General features: G+C 38.1%; 1 protein-coding gene across 3 annotated transcripts in view; it reads right to left on the bottom strand.

Moving 5' to 3' along the window:
* Nucleotides 1-24779, bottom strand: part of KIZ (kizuna centrosomal protein) — a 165357-nt gene that overhangs the window by 83448 nt on the left and 57130 nt on the right. For all 3 annotated transcript variants that reach the window (XM_045295558.1, XM_045295559.1, XM_045295560.1), the window contains one exon: nucleotides 5286-5402. In XM_045295558.1, coding sequence (XP_045151493.1) covers nucleotides 5286-5402 — 117 coding nt within the window. The remainder of the gene's footprint in view (nucleotides 1-5285; nucleotides 5403-24779) is intronic.

Below are 24779 nucleotides of genomic sequence, written 5' to 3'. Positions count from 1 at the left end.
CATATGGGCTTTGTTGCTTCTGAGCTAGATGGCCGCTTGTTTACCTTCAAGCTTTTAAGACCCCAGACGCTATATCCTTTGATAGCCGGGCACCATGAGGCATAAAGGGGAAACCACTACTACCAAGAGGAAGAGATGAGACCAGAGCATGTCCTTTGGACCTAGAGTCCTTGTACTAAGAAGATACAGCGTGAGATGGTAAGAAGCAGTAGCAGCAAAACAAGGAGATCAGTTTGAGAGGGTACAGTGGGCTTCCCGGCTCCAAAAGCAAATGGCTACAGAGACACCAACTCATGGAACAAGGGAGCTGAGCACCGTTGGGCAGGAGACTTGCTGCTGTAGTGTATAGTCCATCTGGGCATCCTGCTAATAAAGCAAGGCTTGCTGACTTATGGAGCTAGAGAACTGAGGCTCACTGGTAGAATCATACATAGGATGGGGCACCTCTCAGCACTTATATATGAAGTTAAATAGCTTTGCCCTAAGCATGGCAGAGACCAGGCTGTTATGCCAAGAAACAGAAAGAAGACTCTATACAAACATGACTGAGAACAGGCTGTTTTGAGTAAAAAACTATATTCCAAGTATTTCCTGATCCTGAATTGTAACATGTTACTTCCCTAAAATAACACTATAAATGTGACTATTATCTATGAATTCTGTGGGGTCATTGCAATGACATATTGAACATAACAAAGAAGAGTGTTGTGGTAGTTAAATAATCTTATGTCAACTTGAGGGTATTAAGAGTGAAGGAGTGGAGTTTAGCCTGTCAATCAGGTAGCAGCTTGATTAGAGAGCGACTGAGATAAATGGCTCTCTGGAGGCTGGCCCCCTCTCTCTCTGCCTTTCTCTTCCTGTTGACAAACCAGGTGGAGGCTTATTGAAACCTGCAACCCACACTCTTTCTGCTTCATCTTGCTGTTGAAGAGACATACACGGAGAGCTGGAGGAGCCACATGGAGACAGGAGCCAGCACTGAGATGCTTCCACAGCCATTGGATCCACAAGACTTTGCAGTCATTGGATCCATAAGACTTTGTACCTACTGGCCTGTGATCTTTCTGCATTTTGCATCGTTGCATCCTACTTCATGAGTCTGAAGAGGATTTATGGACTAGTATTGGACTTATGGACTCAATCAGACTTATGGCAGGGATGTTTTCTTAATATGCAATTATTCTTTGATATAAATCTCTTTCTGATACAGATATGAGTGTCTCTGGGTTTGTTTCTCTAGTCTAACAAGTGTAATGGGAAGGAAGGCTGTTTCTTGAGTTGGTAATAAGATTGGAGGGAGGAGCTTTACCTAACCTCCGTTGTTCTGTAGTACCTACGAGCTGTCGAGTTCCAACTCATGAGACAACTGAATGAAACACTCTGCTACCCTCATCGTTGTTGTTATGCTTGAGTCCACTGTGGCAGCCACTGTGGCAGCCCTTGTACTAGAGGGTCTTCATCTTTTTCACAACCCTCTACTTTACCAAGCAGGATATCTTTTTCTAGGGACTTATCTATCTTGATAATATGTACAAAGTACATTAGACAAGGTCTCACCATCCTTTGTAAGGAGTATTCTGGCTGTACGACCTCCACAACAGATCTATTTGTTCTGCTGGCAATCCATGGTACTTTCGATCTTCTTTGCCAACACCATAATTCAAATGTGTCCATTTTTCTAGTCTTTCTTATTCATTATCTAGCTTTCACATGTGTATGAGGCAACTGAAAACAACATGGCTTGGGTCAGGCACAGCTTACTCTTCAAAGGGACACACTTGTTCTTCAACACTTTAAAGAGATCTTGTATAGCAGATTGGCCCAATGCAATACACCATTTGACTTCTTGACCGTTGCTTCCATGAGCATTGACTGTAGTCAACCAAAATTAAATCCTTGACAACTTCAATCTTTTCTCCATTTATTATGATGTTGTCTATTGGTCCAGTTGTGAAGACTTTTGTGTTCTTTACATTGAGTTGCAATCCACACTGAAGGCTGCAGTCCTCACTTTTCATCAGCAAGTGCTTCAAGTTCTCCTTGCTTTCAGCAAGCACTGCTTTATATTAATAGTTAGAGGCTGTTGATGGCAATTCTGTCTCCTTCTCAGAAAGCTAGAGGAGGTAAGACAACTTCACCAGGGCATTTTTATTCTGTCCCTAATATAAAAATTATGTTAGGACACTGATAGCATTTTTATAACAAGATGTAGGTTCTGACCAGCATGGAGTACTGGATAAGCTATAAGAAATTATAGATATTTGTAATTCTATGAACCATATAGATACTGGATAAGCTATAAGAAATTATAAATATTTGTAATTCTATGAACTTAATAGATAGCTCCAATTCTACAAACCTTCTGTGGCCATGAAGGTGGGTAAATGATATGGAATAAATTGTTAACTGACTTAAAAGAATTTCCAGGACTCATGGTTCATATATGCCAACTACCCTAAAACAACTAACCTGCTCCCATGCCAGCTTTATGAGCATTCTAGTCATATCTTTGAGATAGGAGGTCTCAAACTTGATGAATCCTTATAGATGGATCATTAAATCTAAAACCCCACCCCCTCATTCTTTAGTCAGTGTGTTTGGGGTGACCTTGAGAATACTGTTAAGAATATTGCTGAAGTCAGATGGATGGATCATGGTTGAAAGAAGAGAAGACCAGAAAGATTTTTACTTATACTTCATTGACTATACAAAGGCATTCTGTTGTGTGGATCATAACAAACTATGGATAGTCTCCAGGAGAATATGAATTCCAGAATACTTGTGTTCATCTTGTACATGGATAAAGAGGCAGTTATTTGAACAGAACAAGGGAATACTACATGATTTAAAATCAGGAAAAGTGTGCATCAGGGTTGTGTCTTCTCACCAGGCTTATTCAATCTGTATGCTGAACCAGTACACAGAGAATCAGGAATTTATGAAGAAAAATGCAGTATCAGGATTGGAATAAGGCTTATTAATAACCTGAAATATTCAGAATGTAATCTTGCTTAAAGTGAGAAGGACTTGCTTTCTGATGAAGATCAAGGATTGTTGCATTCAGTATGGATTACAACTCACTATAAAGAAAATCAAAATACTTACAATTGGATCAATAGGTAACATCATCATAAACAGAGAAGTTGTCAAGTATTTCATCTTGCTTGGGTTCACAATCAATGTTCATGGAAGCAGCAGTCAAGAGATTAAACAACACATTGCATTAGGTAAATCTGCTGCACAAGACCTCTTTCAAAAGAAAAAAAAAAGACCTCTTTCAAGTGTTTCAAAGCAAGAATGTTACTTTGAGGACTAAGGTGCACCTGACCCAAGCCTTGGCATTTTCAATGGCACATATGTATGTGAAAGTTGGATACTGAATAAAGAAGAGCAAAGAAAAATCGATGCATTTGAACTATGGGGTTGATGAAGATTATTGAAAGTACCATGGACTGCTAAACGGACAAATATTTCTGTCTTGGAGAAGGGTCACAAGGAGAGGGACAAGTCAACCAGGATACAGTATAGCAATGATGGAACACACATTCCTCTAGTTCTTTAATGCTTCCTTCCCCACTCCACTACCATGACCTCAGTTCTACATTATAAATCCATACAGACCAGAACATGTACACTGGTACATATAAAAGTTGTAAGGGCCTCCAATAAAATGACGTATATATATTTTCTCTGTCTTGGAAGAATATAGCCAGAAGGCTCTTTAGAAGCAAGGATTACAAGACTCTGTCTTACAAGACTTTCCATCAATTTGGAGAGAACAATCCTTTGGAAAACACATTATCTTTGGTAGCGTGGAGAAAAAAAATGGAAGGCCTTTGGCAAGATGGACTGGCACAATGACTGCAACAATGGGCTCAAGCATAACAATTTTGAGGATGGCATGGGACTTGGTGGTGTTTTATTCTGTTGTACGTAGGATCCCTATGAGTTGTAACTAACTTGATAGTACCCAGCAACAACATAAAGAAGCTCTCAAGTGTTGTTGATGTCTGGCCTAGGGACTACACTTGTAAAACCACTGCTAGAACTGCAGAATCAACCCTAGATCAAGGGACCTGCATCTCCAGGAATTCATTGCCACTGAGTGTATGCCGACTCACGGGTCCTCTATAGGAGGGTACAACTGCTCTTCTGAGATTCCGAGACTGTAACTCTTTGTGGGAGTAGAAAGCTTTGTCTTTCTCCAAAGGAGTAGTAGCTGGTAGTTTCAAACTGTCAACCTTTAGTTAGCACTCAACACAGCCACTACATTACCAGGGCTCCTGGTATTGGGAATTTTAAGAACTCATCTGGGGTGTGGACCTGCCAAGGACATCCCTGTACTTAGTGGCTATGCTGGATTATATCCTGGTGTGTTGATACTTTTCCAGTTAAATATACCCTCCTTAAGCCTAAAAAAATAAACCAATCTACATGAACTTCAGAACACATAAGGAACCCTAATGGCACAGTGAGTTATGCATTGGATTGCTAACTTCAACGACGAGTTCAAACCCACCAGCTACTCTGTGGGGGAAAAACTAGACTGCTCCCAAAAAGATTTACAATCTCAGTATCCCAAAAGGGCCATTCTACTTTGTCCTGTAGGATTACTATGAGTTGGAATTGACTTTATGGTAGTGGGTTTTGGTTTTAGTTCACGAACACACATAGACCTCTTAAACATTGCTGAGAGCAGTGAATAAATCTACTTAAAAGTTAGAAAAAAATATATTTGTAAAAAAGTGGAGGGTTGTTATAGAGTGTCCTTCAAAAATGTTGTGAATTTGTCTTTCTCCCAAGGAATAGTAGCTGGTAGTTTCAAACTGCCAACCTTTAGTTAGCACTCTATATACCTATGGTTAAAACTCTGATTGGAAATGGGTTTTCTTTGTTAAGCTACAGAAAACCATTAGTGTGGGGTATACCTTATCAGTCACACAGCATGAAGATCACCAAGGAACCAAAGAACAAGGATCTTTTTCACCAGAGCTGAAAAAAGTGGAAGCCTTCCCCTAGTGCTGGTGCCATGAATTTAGACTTCAAGCCTCCTAAACTAAGAAATTAAATGTGTTTCTTAAGGACACCTACTTATATTTTGTATTACAGTGGCATTAAAAACTAAGACAACAATAAAGTAGAAAGTTAAATTGATAATTGTAGGTGTTTACCTTTTTGTTGACAGTATAGGCTAGTGTTTTGCAATTTTGTGATCTCTTTCCTTTGGAAGCATTTGACAAGAATAATGCCCATTGTACCCAGGATCCATTTCATGACAGTTGTACCTGACTTGCTTTTCCCTGCTGCTACCTGCAGCCTGGAGTCTCTGAAGCTGGTTAAGGACAGCTGTTCCACAGGCTCCAAGGTCATCTTCTTTCTGAATGTCAGTATCATCACAGAGCCTATAAAATATAACAAGGGCTACATGAGATGCTTATTTAAGCACAGACTGCCAGCATCTAGAATCTATGGTGGTTCTTTATGGTTTATTGAAATATATCTGTAATATAATCAAGACATAAAAATACAACAACTATACTGTCTCTCACCAAAGATGTAAAATGAGGTACTGTATTTTGAAAACTTGTGTATATGTAGCTGTTTTAAATCCATCAGAGGAAGTAACTTTTAACTCTTTGATAGCATTAATGATGTTCAAATCCACAGCTGTGCAATTTAATTCTACATTCCACTTGACTGATAGGAATGCTATATAATCTTAACAGCAGAAAGGGCTCATTTTATATTGTCAATCATAACAAAATTAGATCTCCTTAATTCATATAAAATTTACTTACATGATCAGTGCTAAGAAATTGAAAACTGCTAGCTGAAGTATAGGTTACATTCTCTATTTCTGAATGCAGAAAACTAATGATTATTTCTTCATTTGGATCCCACTGCAGTAATATTTTCTTTATTCTTGACAAGAAAAGAAAAGCTTGGAAAGAGACATTTATCCTTCACCATCCTCTTGAAGTTCATTTATTTATGCTTTTATTGTGAGCTGAGGGTTTACATTTCAGATCATCAGCTTTGCACTCAATGGTTCAAATCACTACCCCCCAACCCACCTCCATGCATCTCCACACCTGTATTCTGCCCCTGCAACCTCCTTCCTCTGATTTCTCTTCTCTCTTTCGGTCCTCCACTTTACTCAAGACAACACCTGTCAACTCTCTAGTCTGTTGCTTCATCATCCCTCTCTTCCTGCATCGGCCCCCTTCGTCGTCTCCTCCTTTTGATATGTAAGTCTTCATCTTGGTTAATGTTTGTCCTGTTGAGATTTACTAACTCCACTCACTGTTCCCTAGATTAATCCATGTTATGAGGTGCTTCTTGGTTTCAATATGGCTTTTCAACGATACACAGTATTCCATGGGGTTTAGGTATCAAAGAAATTTTGATACCTTTTTAGGTAAAAAAGATATTTTTTATAGATATTTGGGTTCCCAGTTTCTTGCTATTGTGAACAGTACTGCACTGTGATGAATGTGAGAGTGCATTTGCCTGTTAGTTCTGTCTCTTACTTCTTTAGGGTAAATACCAAACAAAATATTGCCATTTCATAAGCAATTGCTATTCCCAGTTGTTTGAGGTATCAACATGTCAATTTCTACAGCGATTGCACATATATACAGACTCACCAGCAGCATATGAGAGTTCCAATCTCTCCACACCCTCACCGGCATCTGTTCTGTTCTCTCTCTCCCTCTCTCTCTTTTTTTAATTGGGCAGTCATTGCCAGTGTAAGGTGATATCTCATTATTGCTTTGATTTGCATCTCCCAGATGGCTAGTGATCATAAGCATTTTTTCATATGTTTGTTAGCCATTTGAATGTCATTTTGATGAACTGTCTGTTAATATCCTTTGCTTACTTCTTAATTGAATTATTCATATTTTTTTCTGAGTGCTACAATTTTATACAGGTTTTAGAGGTTAGTGCTTTATTCATTGTGTCCGCAAAGAATTTTTCCCAGTTGATGGGCTCTCTTTTGATGAAGCCCCCTTTTTTTTCTGATGAAGTCTTTTGATGTAGACAAATGTCTTATTTTTAGTAGGTCTATTTTGTCTTCTGTTGTGTGTTTTCCATTACATTTGCTAGTGTATTTTTGCCATGTGCTAGGGACCTTAAATTTGTCCCTATTTCCTCATGATGATCTCTATAGCTTTAGGATTTAAATTTAGAATTTTCATCCATCTTGAGTTTGGTTTTGGACATGGGGTGAGGTATAGGTCCTGTTTCAATCTTTTGCTGATGGAGATCCAATCTTGTCAGAACCATTTGTTGAACAGAGTCTTTCCCATTTAATGTTCTCTGGTTCTGTGTCAAAGACAAAGATGAATTTATTTTGGGGTTTTCTATTTTGCTCCATTGGTCTATGTACTTATCATTGCACAAGTACCAAGCTGTTTAGATTACTGTGGCTATGTAATGGCTTTTGAGGTAGGAAAGGGAGAGGCTTCCTATTTTGTTCTTCTTAAGTTATTTGCTAATCTTGGGTTTCTTCGGTCTCCAGATAAAGTTAGAATGAAGTTGGGATCTGGATTGTTATTGTGTTATATTTATATATTGCTTTTGGTAGAATTGACATCTTCACAGTGTTAAACCTTCCTGCCCATGAACATGGAGTATTTTCCCATTTACGTAGGTCTCATTTTTTTTTTCTTGTAAGTAGTGTTCTATAGTTTTCTTTGTCTAGGTCTTTTGTCTTTCTGGTTAGGTTTAAGTACTTCCTTTTGGGGGCGGCTCTATTAAATGGTATTGTTTCTTTGTCAGAGCTCTCTTCACATACAGAAATCCATATGATTTTTGTGTTAATCTGCTATCCTGCTACATTGATGAAACTTTCTTTTGTTTTTATTTATTTATTTATTCCCCCCTGCCCCCACTTTCCCACTAGATTGGGAAGATTTATTTATTTTCACTTTATTTTATTTCTTTTTATTAATCATTTTATTAAGGGCTCATACAACTTGTATCACAATCCATACACACATCAATTGTGTAAAGCGCATTTGTACATTTATTGCCCTCATCATTCTCAAAACATGAGCCCTGATGGCACAAAGGGTTACACTATTGAGCTGCTAACCACAAGGTTAGCAGTTTGAAACCACCAGCCTCTCCATAGGGGAAATATGAGGCTTTCTACTCTCATAAAAAGTTACAGTCTCAGAAACCCACAGGGGCAGCTTTTAGCCTGTTCTGTAGGGTTGCTGAGAATGAGTTTTTAACATATAAAATCCTATCATCTGCAGATAAGGGTTTCACTTCTTTGCTGATTTGGATTCCTTTTGTCTAATCACTTTGCCTAAGAATTCCAGAAAAACTTTGGATAAGAGTAGTGATAAGCACCATCTTTATCTGGTTCCCATTTTCGAGAGAAATGTTTTCAGTTTTTCCCTACTGAGGAGATGATGGCTGTTGGGTTTTCATATATAACCTATATTGTTGAGAACTTTCCCTTCTATTCTTGTTTTGTTGAATGTTTTCATCAGGAATGAGTGTTACAAATTGTCATATGCCTTTTCTGGGTTGCTTGATATGATCATGGGGTTATTTTTTAAATCTTTTATATGGTGAACTACATTGATTCCCCCCCCCCTTAATTTTGAACCACCTTTGAGAACATGGTATGCATCCCACTTTATCATGTTGTATTACTTGGAAGTGTGATGTATTGATCTGTGGTCAACTATGTTTTGTGAGAATTCCCTGTGTGCCACATCTCATTTAAGGAACTGGCTTTCTGTAAAACTTTGGATGCCATTATGACCTTGTGTTAATGGTCTCTCTCATCCAGATGAATTGCCTTTGTCTTGCTTTTGTCCTATTTATAATTTAAAACATATGTCTCTATAAATTGTATTTAGATTTAAGATCCTCTACAACATACCACATATATATATACACATATATATATACATATACATATATATATGGCAATAAGATGGCCACAATTACAGTCCTTACAGAATTTATGACTACTCTGGATGAACTCAGAAATTTCTCTGGTTACAAGATGGTCTGGTCTATGCTAAGGATGTATAATAGTGATCTTCCCACCTGAAGCCAGGCTTTATTTCATAAAGTGTCCATTAGCACTTTTGATAATGTGTGAAAAAAAAATCAAGTAAAGAACACCCCCTTACTGAGGGGTTGTGGGGAGGAGAAAAGCCAATCAGAGTGCAGGGTAGCAATGATGAAACATATAACTTTCCTCTTGTTCTTTAATGCTTCCCTCCATCCCCCCACTATCATGATCCCAATTCTACCTTACAAATCTGGCTGGACTGGAGGATGTACATTGGAATTGGAAACACAGGGAATCCAGGATAGATGACTCCTTCAGGACCAGTGGTGAGAGGGGCGATGCCTGGAGGGTGAAGGGAATGTAGGGTAGAAAGGGGGAACCAATCACAAGAATCTAAGTATTGCCTCATCCCTGGGGGATGGACAGCAGAGAAGAGGGCGGAAGGAAACATTGGACAGGGTAACTTATAACAAAACTATAATAATTTATGACTATGAAGGGTTCATGAGGGAGGGGAAAGTGTGGAGGGAGGGGGAAAATGAGCAACTGATATTAGGGGCTAGAGTGGGAGGCAAATGTTTTGAGAATGATGAGGGCAACAAATGTGCATAAGTGCTTGACACAATGGATGTATGTATGGATTGTGATGAGAATTGTACGAGCCCCCAATAAAATAATTTTTAAAAATCAAGTAAACTAATTCCTACACTGTATGTTGTTAGGTGCTGTCCTGTCGAGTTGGTTCTCACTCATAGTGACCCTATGCAAAACGGAACAAAATGGAACTGCCTGATCCTTCACTACTAGTCTGTTATGTTTAAGTCCACTGTTTGCAGCCACTGCTATTTCACCCATCTGAGGGCCTTCCTCTTTTTCACTACTCCTCTACTTTAACAAGCACGATATCCTTCTCCAAAGACTGACTGGTCTCTCCTGATGCCTAAGTACATGAGAGCATATATCTCATTATCCTCACTTCCATGGAGTATTCTGGCTGTACTTCTTCCATTTCGGTCAGGTGCACTGTTGTCCTCAAATTAACATATTTGCATGTTCTTCAATACTTCAAAGAGGTGTCATGTATCAGATTTGCTCAATACAAGTTATTGTTTGATTTCTTGACTGCTGCTTCCATGAGCATTGATTATGAATCCAAGCAATATGAAATCCTTGAACACTTCAATCTTTTCTCCGTTAATCGTGTTATCTATGGATCCAGTTGTGAGGATTTTGGTTTTATTTACAATGAGATTAATACCGCACAGTTAAAGATGAAAGGCTACATGTGTTATGAAAGCATTATAACTGTTTCAAAATTCAAAGACCTTGATTTTTTTTCTACTTATAGTCCTACCAAAATAGTTCCAAATGGAAAGGCATGAGTTGGGGAGCCATGCCTAGTCTTCCTTAGGATTTAGCATGATCTGAACAAACTGGGAAAGAAACCCTGGTGTTGTAGTGGGTAACACATTGGGCTATTAACCTCAGGGTCAGCAGTTTGAAATCACTAGCCACTCTGCTGGAGAAAGAAGGGGCTTTCTACTAATTTAAAGGGTTACAGTCTTGGAAACCCATAGGGGTAGTTCTATCCTGCCCTATACAGTTGCTTTGAGTCAGAATTGGCTCAATGGCAGTGAGTTGGATTTTGGTTTTGGACAAACTGGGTTCTTCTCATATCATTGTTCTCCATGAAGTCCAGCAAGTAGACAAAGCCCCTTAATTACAGTACTCTCTGGAAACAAGTGGCGTATTAAGGAGGTATATTCTATCTTAACCAACTTATAATTAAACATACCAAACTCCCCAAGCTCACTGCCATCAAGTCAATTTTGAATCACAAAGACCCAACAGGAACAGAGCAAAACTGCCTTTGAGGGTATCTGAGGCTATAAATCTTTATAGCCTCACCTTAAAGCTCATCTTTCTCTTGTACAGCAGCTGGTGGGTTCAAACTGCTGACCTCATGGTTAATAACCCACTATCCCACCAGCATCCTTGTTTAAACATACAATAAATTTTTTGAAAATTTGTAAAATTAACAAAAAGATTTATATCTTCATTTTCTATCTTCCAGTCAGTCATACAAAATTTGAGACAATTTAAAAGAAAACTCCACTTCAGTAAGGCTAATGTGAATACTCAAAATTTTAAAAAATCTATATCTATCTATCTATATCGATATCTATATATATATATATATTTTAAAGCAAGGAAGAAAAGATATTTTTCTTTTGGTATTACAAACTGAGAATTACTTTATAGACAAATACTACCCTGAATAAGTGTTACAAAAAATTAACTACAGAAAGAAATTCTACCAGGTAACTTCATGGGACTTTTTCCAGGTTCCTCTCAAGATTGCAGAATAAGACTTCATGCAATCTCCTGAAATTTTTGATCATGTTTCCTGATTATTGGTAGTCTCTTGTGCTACCTGCTTTATTACATACTTGCATTATCCCTGTTTTTAAAAATAGTTTTATAAATATAAAATCCCACAGTTAGCTTGCTTTTAAGAAGAGTTGTATATACATCATCACAATCAGTTCTGGTGCTTCCTCCTCCCTCTGGCATTCATTATTTGCTCCCCAATTCCCTTCACCTGACCCTTAAATCATTGCATCGTTGTCTCTGGACATTCACTCCTTCTGCATTTCACCTCCTAAGCTGGGAAGCCTAAGAGAAGCAATAAAAAACAAAAACAAAATGAAACAGAAAGGAAAAAGAATTATAAAAATGAAAATAAATAATAAGAAAGAAAAGACCACCAGCAATACCTTTTAAAAGCCATAGAGGAAATTTCTGTTGTGGAACAAGCGAGAAATATTTAAACCTAGAGCAAATTCAGGATGGGTCAAGAGGGAAGTCATCTATATAGGTATCATAACATACCAGAGTTCCATCCACCATAATCAAGTTTACATTAATCTCTGTCTGACTGCAAAGATGTTCGAGTCCCTGCCTGAGGCCAGAGGGGATCTGCCAGAGGCTTCATCTGACCAGATACTCTGCAGATGGATTTGGGGTTCCTACTGTCCTCCATAGCCTTCTACAAATTGGGTGTTCACAATTTAAACTATGATACTTTTCCTTTCATCATATTTGGATTTTGTTTAGATCTTGTTTTAATACCCTCTTTTTTCCTTGTAAATAACTAGAGGAGGAATTTTACTGTATCGTAGATATTTGCTTTATTATATTAGTTTGTAATTAATGTTCTGACACTATGAAATCCTTCTCATTATATATCATGACTCTTGCTGATGCCTGGGAAGAGCACAGCTGTCAGTCAAAATCTAAAGCACTAATTTATCTGTGTAGTGTACTGGTCATCTAGAGAAGCTATTTAGCACCTTCACCAATACGAGAAAACCTCTACTGATTTACTACCCAAAGGTATACAAAAACAACCGAGAACCACAGAGAGGGCTGCAGAAGCTCTACCTCATAATGATCTATAATGATGCAAATTAAGATTTAAACAGTCTAACAATTGGCTACTGCTAATCCTTGGAATGCTGAATTGCAAACTACGAGTATTTGTTAAATAGAATTACACAGATTTCACCCAAAAGCAAAGGCAAGGCACCAACACATATGACTGTTGATAAAATAGTTTATATAGATAGTAAAATTTGTTTCTTCAGATACCAAATTTCCTGACCGTAAATCTAAGTGTGGAAATGTAAACTGCATCAAGCTCAGAGTCCTGGGAAAATAAACTGGAAGAACTATCTCAAGCCTGACCTCTGATGTATGTGTAGCCACATACTGACAGCTGTATGTGTAGCCACAGTGAAGTTTGTATAAGGAGGTTTTGTTTGGCACACAAAACAGTTGTAGAAAGGACAAACACATACATAAACAGTATTTTTCTTTTAAAGGAGCTGTCTTAAAAAAAAAAACCTATGTTTAGGTGGCTACTTCACTCCCCATTGTACAGCCCCCTGGGTGGTCCCATCCAGGGGGCCACTTTAAGGGAGGATAATGCCTAACGGAGGGGAGGAAGGGACACTAACAAAGGCAAACAGACAGGACTGTCAGCAGCAGGCTACAGATCAGGGGTCAGCAAACAAAGGTCCCTTCTCTTCACCAGAAAACAAGGGCTCCTTCTCTGTACCTGGAAACAGCATGATTAGGCTGACAGCTTGAATTATGGTCTACATTTTGTAGGGGACTACCAGTCTGTTCTAAGGTCCTCTTCATTGTAGTGGAAACTGCACGAGGAAAACACTTGCCTTTCCCTTACTCGGACTCAACACAGACCTCATCATTCTGTTCTATTTTACTTTTCAGAACTACTTACCCCCCATGATTCCCCACATATTTAATTTTTTTTTCTTTATGAGGGAATGGAAGGTCTGGGAGATTTTTAAAGGGGTGTTTTCTTCCATTATTTAACTGAGGTGTCCAAACTAAACCTATCACATATTTTCAATAGCAAGAAATCATTGGTGATGACTACAGATGTCTGAATTAATATTTGCAGGCCATATTCTCTCTGAACTCTATGAATCCCACAACTCAGCACAGTGGTTGGTAATAACTCTTCCCGGTATGCCAAAGGGTCCAGTTTGCTTGTCAGAGTGCTAACTGCAGTCTTCTGAGATGCAGAAAGCTGGTTTCCAGGGTGGCTTACACTTTGGGCTGTTAACCACAAAGTAAGCAATTCAAATTGACCAGCCACTCACAGGAGAAAGATGAGGTTGTTTGCTCTGGTAAAGATTTACAATCCCAGAAACACAAAGGAGAAGTTTACTCTTTCTCAGTATGAATCAAAATTGACTTGATGACTGTGGATTTGGTTTTTAGTTGGATGGAACCAATCACCTGCATTTACCTACCTAGTTCTAAATATCTGTATCAAAAAGGAACACAAAGGACTTATCGAACAATTTGATGGCTTCTAAACGTTTTAATAAACCAAGTCCTATATTTTCCAAAGGCTTCAAAACTACTATTAAATCTATATTGTTGTTTAAGTACCATCTAGTTGGCTTCAATTCATAGTGGTTCTATGTAAAACAGAATGAGCAACTGCCTTAGTTTTGTACCATCCTCACAATTGTTAAGTTTAAGCTCATTATTGCATGCCAAACCATTTTCTTGAAGGGCTTCTTCTTTTTGTCAACCAGGTATTTTATCAAGCATATCTTTTTCCAAGGACTAATCTCTCCAGATAATATGTCCACAGTATGTGAAATGAAGTCTTACCATCCTCACTTGTAAGGAGTATTCTGGATGCATTTCTTCAAAGACAATTAAAAAAAAATTCTGGCAGTCCATGGTACTGCCCATATTCTTCAATAATACAATCATTTAAATGCATCAATTCTTCTGTGTTCTTTATTCATTTTCCATTTATACAAGCACATGCGGCAATTAAAGATACCACGTCATGGGTCAAGTATACGTTAGTTCTCAAAATATTCTAGTTTTTCAACATTTTAAAGAAGTCTTGTGCAGCAGATCTACCTAGTACCATGCATCATTTGACCTCTTGAGTGTTGGTTTCATGAGCATTAATTATGGATACATGCAAGATGAAATCCTTGAGAATTTCAATATCTTCTCTATTTATCCTGTTAACTATTGGTCCAGTTGTGAGGTTATTGGTTCTCTTTACATTGAGTTGTAATCTAAACTGAAGGCTGTAATCTTTTATCTTTATCAATAACTGCTCCAAGTTCTCCTCACTTTCAGTAAGCAAGGTTGAGCCCTCTGCATATCACAGATTGTTAATAAGCCCTCTTCCAATCCTGAAGTCCCATCCTTCTTCATAAAATCCAGTTTCTCTGATGATTTGCTCATCAAACAGATTTGGATAAATATGGTGAGAGGACACAACCCTGATGCACACATTTCCTGATTTTTAAATCAAGTAGTATTCTCTTGTTCTATTTGCATAACTGCCTCTTGATCCGTGAACATATTGAAGTGGACTGGAATTCTCATTCTTCACAAGGCTAACCATAGCTAGCATAGGATCAATATCGGGCCAGCTCCTGGCAGCAAGTGACCTTGATCTCCCCACCCATGTGGAGTTGACCAGAGCTGGCTGAAACAACTAGCAGTGAGTGACCTTGAATCTCCCCCACACACCTGCGGAGTTGACCAGAGCTGGCTTATGTAACCTGTCAGCAGCTTTGCAAGTTTTTTTTTTTTCTTTCTTTTACTCACGGCCTCTTTGGCTCAGTGCCTGCTTTGTTCTCAGCCCGTCGCTCTACACCTTCCTTGCATGAATACACCCGGAACCAGGAAGACACCTTACATTCCAGAAACCCGGACATACCTGTATATCCCAATCCCCGACTACTTTACCTTATATGGACTCAAGGCAGCCCAGTCACATGTTCCCCGACAATATAAACACAACTCCTGTATTCTGGAGTGCGACTCCCTCGGCCTGGACACTGTGGACCGTGGGACTTTACCCAGGCTGGGTTTTTCTCCCCCTTAAAGCCTGTTTGCTCTAATTCGACTGATTTGGTCTCTGGCGCCTCTCGACTACCTTAGACTATACAGTCAAATACCTTAGCATAGTCAATAAAAACAAGTAAGCATTGTTCTGGTACACTCTGCTTTCAGACATGATCTATCTGACATCAGAAATTATATCCTTTGTCCCACGTCCTCTTCTGAATCTGACTTCAACTTCTGGCAGTTCCATGTCAATGTACTGCTGTGACTCTTTTTGGATGATGGTCATTAAAATTTTACTACCGTGTGATATAAGTGATACTGTTCAATAATTTGAGCATTCTGTTGGGTCACTTTTCTTTGGAATGGGTACAAATATGTATCTCTTCCAGTCAGTTTGTCAAATGGACATTGAACAAGGGATATCATTGTTGACGTCAGATGGATCCAAAAAATACCAAACAGATGTTTACTTTTTTTGATTTATTGACCTATGTAACAGTTCTGTACTATAAGTTCCCTATGAATCAGTATCGTCTCAATGACAGTGGTATGGTTTTGGATTCTAGATCACTGAAAGCTACATGCTGTTGTTGTTAATAGTGGTAGAATCAGCTCTGACACTATGTAAAACAGAAATGTTTCCAGTCTTGTGTCATCTTCATGATTGTTGGTGTGCTTACGTTTGCTGTTTTATGCACTATGTCAGTTTCAACCCACTGAAGAGTTACCTCATTTTCACTGCTCCTTCACTTTTCCAACCATGGTGATTGGTCTATTCTACAGTCATGTCCAAAGTAAGCGACCTAAACTCTTACCATCTAGAAATGTTATTCTGGCCATGCTTCCTCCCCAAAACATTTACTGAACCACAATTTAATGTCCATAGCTTTTTTCCTCTGACCAAAATACCATATGCAGAATATGTCTGCATTTTTAATAGCAACTGCTGAGCACTATCTAATACATATTCATTAAATAATTCTCTGAGTTCTGGTTATGAGAAAGCATCTTCCACCTGATGAATCACATATCCCAAAACAGAACTCACTGACATCGAGTCAGTGCTGACTTAGAGCATCCCTGACCCACTGTGGGTTTCTGAGACTGTATCTGTATGGGGGCGTACAGAGCACCAGTCTTTCTTCCTCAGAGCTGCTGGCAGTTTGTGGATCCCAGCCCAATGCGTAACCACTACACCACCAGGGCTCCTGAATCACATACAGTTCTTTTAATTAGACAATTAGTAAAGTAGAATTAAATTATTCATAGTACTATTCCATGATGCATTTTACTTTTTTTCACGTAATTACCAATAAATTAAGATATGATATGTAGCATTATCATTGAAAATTGTCTTAGCCAGTATGTTCTTTCTTAAATTCTTCCTCTATTACATTTCACTTCATCACTTGGTTTCTAAGAAGATTATCAAGTTCTTCCGGAGCAAAATTAAATACCAGAAATTGAAACTCTTTAAAATTGGAAAATGGAAAAGATATATAACAGAAAAAGTTGTTTTCCGCAATTCAGTAAATGTTTAAATGGACCATTTTACTTTGTAAAAGAAGACAGAAAATAACATTCTATGAGTCAGAGGAGAACCTACATAACCCCATTTACAAATGCAGGAACTGCTGTCTCTATGACAGCAGAGGCTGAACCAATGCCATGATGATTTCCTTCAGAAAACATGTTTCTATGAAGATCCCTACAATGCAGGGCCACTAAGGACAAGTACCACATTCTCATCAGACTTCATAGTGGTAGCTATGTGGTAACACTAGGAAATAATGGCTTACCCAAGAGACCCTGTTCTTCTGACAGGGGCCAACAGGTCATGGTAAAACAGATGACAAAGGCTGGAGAAGAGGCACAAGTAACCAGTGGAGATTTCTATTTAATATCCTTTTCCAGTGAGGAGCAAATCAGAGTGCAGTGTAGTAATGATGAAATATGCAATTTTCCTCTAGTTCTTAAATGCTTCCTCCACCCCACTACCATGATCCCAATTCTACCTTACATATCCGGCTGGACCGGAGGAGGTGCACTGGCACAGATAGGAACTGGAAATACAGTGAACCCAGGACAGATGAACCCCCCAGGACCAGTGGAGAGAGTGGCATGGCGGGAGGGTGAAGGGAAGGAGAGGGAGAAAGGGGGAACAGAGAACAAGGTCTACATGTGGCCTCCTCCCTGGGGGACGGACAACGGAGAAGTGGGTGAGGGAGACGTTGGATGGGGTAAGATATGATAAAATAATAATAAATTATAAATTATCAGGGGCTCGGGGGGAGGAGGCAGTGGGGGAGGTGGGGGAAAAATGAGCTGACACCAGGGGCTCAAGTGGAAAGCGGGTGTCATAAGAATGATGAAGTCAACATATGTACTAAAGTGATGGACAGAGATAACGTATGTACAGATTGTGATGAGTTGTATGAACCCCTAATAAAATGATTATTTAATTTTTTTAAAAAAGAAAGAAAATGCTTTGGAAATGATGATCCTTTTCCAGTGAGGCGCAAATCACAGTGCAGTGTAGTAATGATGAAATATGCAATTTTTACCCTTTCAGGAGGTTGATGGACACCCAAAACAAGATTTGTCATCAACTGATATTTCACCTTTTTTGGAAATAAGAAACCCACTCATACACTTGAGTTTTTCCCATAGCACTGTTCTTGTAAACTGTGTTCAACATCACAACAGTTTCTGTGGCATCTTTCCCAAGCAGGAAACAAAATGTCACAGCCACACACTGTTCTTTTAAATAGGCCATCACAAAAAATGAGGTTCAAGAGAAAATGCTTTTAAAAAAAAAATTCCCTGTGACCAGAGAGAACATTCCCAGGCGACGTGAATGGATCATTAACTCAGGGCGAGTTGCTCAATGTTTGTCTAGCGGGAAAAATGCTTAAAACAAAAGCTCTGCTCTGCCCAGCACAATTTCAGGAGTTTTTTTGGGTACCCCTCATACACTGCTGGTGGGCTGGTAAATATGTACAATTACTGGGGAAAGCAATATGGTGCTCCCTAAAACAACGGGGAATAGAAATCAAGTACAACATAGCAATACCACTACTGGGCATGTACTCCAAAGAAGTAAGAGGCAGAAAACAAGGTTAATGTACAAGTTTGCTCTCTCATGTTCATTGCAGCACAATTCACAATAGCAAAAATTTGGAAATAGCCAAATACTCATCAGTACAAGAATGGATAAAGGTACCTGAGTGTGATCAAGGGTAATGTAACCAAGAGATATTACTGAAACCCAAATGAAGGCTGAGCATGATAGTGGGACAAGAGGAAAGTAAAAGGAAATAGAGGAAAGACCTAGGAGACAAAGGACATTTATAGTGGTCTGAATAAAACATGAATACATGTAAATATATTTATATATTATGATGGGGAAATAGATCTATGTACATATATTTACAGGTTTAGTATTAAGGCAGCAGATGGACTTTGGGCCTCCACTCAAGTACTTATTCAATGCAGGAACATGTTGTTCTATTAAATTGGCATTCCATGGTGTACACCTTCCCGACACGATCACTGAAGAAAAATGTGTGCATAAACAAATGTGATGAAGAAAGCTGATGGTGCCTGGTTATCAAAAGATATAGTGCCTGGGGTCTTAAAGGCTTGTAGATAAACAAGTGACCATCTAGCAGAGAAGCATGAAAGCCCACATGGAAGAAGCACACCAGCCTGTGTGACCACGAGGTATAGAAGGGACCAGTTATCAGACATCAAAGAACAAAAAAATCATATCAGTGGGTGCCCATCTTCCTAATACAATCACTGAAGACAAACGTGTGCATAAGCAAATGTGGTGAAGAAAGCTGATGGTGCTCGGCTATCAAAAGATAGAGCGTCTGGGGTCTTAAAGGCTTGTTTATACAGCCTATCTTCTCTAGATAGACCTGCATGGATAATAATATGCACAAAAAAACAAGACAGAGCAAAACAAAGCAAGAAAAGAAAACAATGACAACAACAAAAAAAGAAAAGCCCATAATAGTTCAAGGTCTGTTTGTTGACCTTTACAAGTATTTTCCAGTTGAGTCTGATGTGGAGCCATGCCCTAGCCCCAAAGTCTATTTTTGGTACGCTTTCATGACTTCCTTGCTCTGCTCCTCTTGCTGTTCTGTTGCATGCCTTTAGTGTTTTGCCTCGGTGTGGTGGGGTCAGATTGGGCACAATTCCCACATACTGTCTCCAGTGTTGTCTCCTGTAGGGCTATGGGTCAGTGAAGGATGTTGTGTCTCATAGTGGGGCCGACCATATGGTCCTCTCTGTGCATTGGCTGCTCTGAGCAGGGATATAGTCCTCAATGCTTGGTGGGCCAGGATGTGCTCCATCGCTCTTCCTTCCCCTTCATTTGCTTCCATGTCAATGCCTAATTTATTGAGTGTTTTTATCAGGAACAGATGTTGAAATTTTTAAAATGCCTTTTATGTATTGATTGGTATAATCATATGGTTATTTCTCCATTGCTTACATGGTGAAATACAGATTGTTTTTCTAATATTAAAGCATCCTTGCACATTTGGTGTAAATCCCATGTGATCATCATGTATTGATTTTGGGGGTGCATTGTTGAATTATATTGGGTATGAGTCTGTTGAAAATCTTGTCGTATTGGTCTTTAATTTTCAGAGGATTGGTCTTTAATTTTCAACTTTGGTGATGCTGTTACCTGGCTTAGGTATCAGAGTTGTAGCTGATTTTTTTTTTTTTTAGTAGCATATTTTCCATTTGTATATTTTGAAATATGTTACGGAGAATTGGTATTAACTCTTCTCTAAAGGTTTGATAGAATTCCTCAGTGAACCATCTGCTTCCAGACTTTTTGGTGTTGGGAGTTTTAAAAATTATTATTTAATTAAATACTTTTATTGGGGCTCTTACATCTCTTACCACAATCCATACATTCCTCCAGTGTGTCAAGCACATTTGCATATATACTGCCATCATCATTTTCAAAGAATTCTCTTCCCACTTGAGCCCGATATCAACTCCCTATTTCTTCCCCTTCCCTCCCCAGCCCTCCCTCCCTCACAAACCCTTGATAGGTTATAGATTATTATTTTCATATCTTACATCATCCTTCATCACCCCTCACCCACTTTTCCGTTGTTCATCCCCTTGAGAGGGTTCTAGTTTGATCCTTGTGATCGATTCCTCCTTTTTCCCCCAATCCTCCCCTAATCCTCCTGGTATCTCTACTATCATTGTTGGCCTTGGGGGGTTTATCTATCCTGGATTCTCTGTGTTGCTGGCTCTAATCTGTAGCAGTGTGAATGTTCTGGTTTAATCCGATTTGTAAGGCAGAATTGAGGTCATGATAGTGGGGAAAACAAAGCACCAAAGAACTAGAGGAAAGTTGTGTGCTTCATTGGTACTATACTGTATCCTGACTGGCTCATTTCTTCCCTGTGACCCCTCTGTAGGGGAATGTCCAAATGTCTACAAATGGGCATTGGGTGTCCACTCCATGCCCCCATCCCCACCCCCCGGTCAATTCACCTTGGGTATGATTTTGTTCTGGGTCTTAGATGTCTGGTTCCTGATCTATCGACACCTCATGATCACACAGGCTGGTGTGTTTCTTCCATGGTGCTTCTCAGTTAGATGGCTGCTTGTTTATCTTCAAGCCTTTAAGACCCCAAATACTATATCTTTTGATAGCTGGGCACCATCAGGTTTCTTCACCACATTTGCTTATGTACCCATTTTGTCTTCTGCAATCATGTTGGGAAGGTGAGCATCACAGAATGCTGGATTGTTAGAACAAAGTGTTCTTGTGTTGAGGGAGTACTTGAGCCAAGGTCCAATGTCCATCTGCAATCTTAATTCTTTTTTTAACCATTTGATTGGGGGCTCATACAACTCATCACAATCCATACATACATCAATTGTGTCAAGCACATTTGTACATTCATTACCCTCATCATTCTCAAACCATTTGCCCTCCACTTAAGCCCCTGGCATCAGCTCCTCATTTTCCCCCTTCACTCCCTGCTACCCCCTCCCTCATGGACACTTGATAATTTATAAATTTATTATTTTGTCATATCTTAAAACTGTCCAATGGAGATTATACTTTTATCTCATTTGGTTCCATTGTAATATCATCCATTTTATTTCTTATTCATAGAATGTTTTTTCTCAATTTCCTTCATTAACTTTTGAGTGGTTTATCAATTTTGCTAATCTTTTTAAAGAACCAACTTCTTGTCTTAGTGATTTTTTTCAATTTTTAAAAAATTTTCTGCTTTATTTTTTTCTGTCCTAATCTTTCTTATTTCTTTTCTTCTTGTTTTGATGGACTTTTTCCAATTGCAGTTAATTTGTTTGCTTATTTATTTTAATTCTTTCTACCTTACTCACGTGTGTGGTTATTGCTATAAATAGCCCTCTGAGTACTGTTTTTGCCATGTCCCAAAGCTTCTGATATGCCGTGGTTTTGCTTTCATTTGTTTCAGGAATATTTTGACTGTGTTCTTTATTTCTTCAATTACCCCGGTGGTCCTTAACTAAAGTGGTGTTTAATTTCCATGTATTTGTGTTTTTGATTTATGGTTGATTTCTAATGTTACAGCATTATGATCTGAAGAGATGATTTGTATTGATACTTGATTTATGACCTAAAATGTGATCTATTCTGGAATAGTTATTGAGGGTACCAGAGAAGAAAGTTATATGGATTTTTGTTGAGTGAAGTATTTTATAGATAGATAGATAGATAGATAGATGATTGAGTTGTTACATAGTTTTTTTGTATCTTTGATTTTTTTTCTAGTTGAACAATCTTTAGTTGAAAGTGCTGTATTAATATCTCATAGTATTATCATTTTATTTTTTATTTGACTCATTTCTATAAGAACTTGATTAATGTATTTTGATGGTCTTTCATTTGCTGTGTATATATTAATTAATTACAGTTATGGCTTCTTGTTCAATTAAAGCTTTCATAATTATACAGTGATCTTTGTCTCTCATTATGTCATTAACTATGATGTCTATTTTGTCTGAGATAAATATTGCTTTCTTTTGACTGTTGTTAGCTTGATATATTTTTTCCATACTTCAATTTTTAGTCTGTTTATCTTTATATTCCAGGTGTGCTTCTTATAAGCAGCATATTAAAGTTCCATGCTTTTTATCCATTTTGCTGGTCTTTGTCTTTTAGCTAGTGAATTCAGTCCCATTACACTCAGTGTTACTAGTGACAACTACGGTTATTATTGATAAATTGATAACTATGTAAGACATGACAATAATAACAATAATTTATAAATTATCAAGGGTTAGTGAGGGGGGAAGGGAGGGAGCAGAAAAATGAGCTGAAATCAAGGCTCAAGTAGAAACAAAAGTTTTGAGGATGATGATAGCAATAAATGTACAAATATGCTTGACACAATGGATGGATGTGATAAGAATTGTACGAGCCCCAATAAAATGATTTTTTAAAATATGGTTTGGTTGATGTCATTTTGTTACATATTTTTTTAATGTTACTGGTTTCAGTTTTCATGATGATATTTTGTGTTGTGTTCATTTTCGGGGTTGTCTTCTTGATATTCTTTTTTGTTTTTATATTATTATTTGCCTTGTTAATATCATTTTCATCTGGTTTGTTTTAAGTTTTAATTTTTCCTTTGTAAGTTTGTGTGTGTGTGTGTGGGGGGGGTTCTTTCTAATTTCAAAATAGTGTGCTGTATTTTGTGAATGATTTGCTATCTTCATTAGCATATTTATTGTCTGATCTGTTTCTTCTGCCCTCGTTTATTTATTCTTATCTTCATAGTAGAATGCTGTCTTTCAATTTATTAAGTTCTGTTTCACTTTGAGTATTGCTTAAGCAGAATGTTATCTCCATAATAATTTCTTTTCTAATATTTTTAGGTTGCTATCTAATATTGTGTAGAGTTTCTGTCCATAGAACTCCTTTAAACATTTTTTAAAGGCAGTATGTTTTTATAAATTCCATTTTTTCCCTTTATCTGTAAATGTTTTTATTTCTCCCTCATATTTGAGGGATAATTTTGCTGGATATAGGACTCTTAGTTGGCATTTTTTTTCTTTCAGAATTTTGAATATATTTTGAATATATTGCCTTCTTTCTTGAATGGCTTCATTGGGAAAATCTGAATTTATCCTTATTGCTTGGCCTTTATATGTAAATCCTCTTTCTTGCTGTGCTCTCAGAATTGTTTCCATATCTTTTACATTAAGAAGTTTGATGATTATATGTTGAGATGCTTTCCTTTTAGGGTAAATTTTGTCTGAAGTTCTATGGAATTCCTCTATAGCTATTTTATGTTCTACCCCGATGTTAGGGAAGCGCTCCCTTAATATTTCATCAACTATTTTCTCAGTAGTTATTATTTCTTTACTCTGTTCTGGGGCATTTATTTATTAGGCATATGCTGTTCCTTTTGATGGTGTCCCATAGAATACTTAGATTATCTTCAAAGTCTTGGTCATTATTTATAACTTGGTCTTGTATTTTGACCTCAAGAGATTCATCTTCAAGATCATGATTCTTGGTTTCAATGTTTCCAACTTGCCGTTTTGTTCTTTCACAATGCTGTCCTGTTCTAATATTTTGCACTTTTGTTTGCCGTTGTATTAGTTCTAACTTTTCGTTCATTTTGTCAGTATGTTCCTTCAAGGCACTCCTGAGTACTTGAATTATGGCTCATGTTTTCTTCTGCATCTCTATCTAATATTTTCTCCAGTCAATTAAAGTAACTGGAAACCAACACTGTAATCTCTCACTTGGGAGGATCAGTAGTCCTCTCCTCCTACAGGTAGACATCTATGTGTGGTGTTGCTAATTGTGCTGTTTTCTCAAGTCTGTGGAGATCAATGGTTGCTTCTGAGATACAGTGTTATTATTAATTACTTTGTTTTTTATGTTTTACACTGAATACCGCCTTATTGACCTGGGTAGTCAAGGGTAGAAAGGCAAGTCTGCTCCAGCCAAGTCTCAACAGGGGCCAAAGTCCAGAAGTAATATACCATGAGCTCTGTCATAGTTCTGGTTTTCAGGCTGGTTCTCAAGTCTACAGGGGTACCTGGTAATTATTGAACAAACCAGAGTGTTTGGTGAAAGAAGAGACTAATTAGAATAATGTTCACCAAAACAATCTCCTGGGGGGCCTATGTGTTGGAGTTGAGTCCAATTATTACATGGGCATGGGCTTGTGGATAGACATGAATTGTCACCCATCATCCTCCTTAATAGGTGCCTTTTTTATTTTGCACCCATTCAGAGATGGTCAGTCCTCGTGATGCTCTGCAGTAA

The sequence above is a fragment of the Echinops telfairi genome, unplaced genomic scaffold (assembly GCF_000313985.2).
Source record: "Echinops telfairi isolate 266 unplaced genomic scaffold, ASM31398v2 ScPeMD7_5592;HRSCAF=6446, whole genome shotgun sequence".
NCBI classification, from domain to species: Eukaryota; Metazoa; Chordata; class Mammalia; order Afrosoricida; family Tenrecidae; genus Echinops; species Echinops telfairi.
The sequence above is the reverse complement of the archived record's forward strand: the minus strand, read 5'-3'. Positions and strand labels throughout refer to the sequence as shown.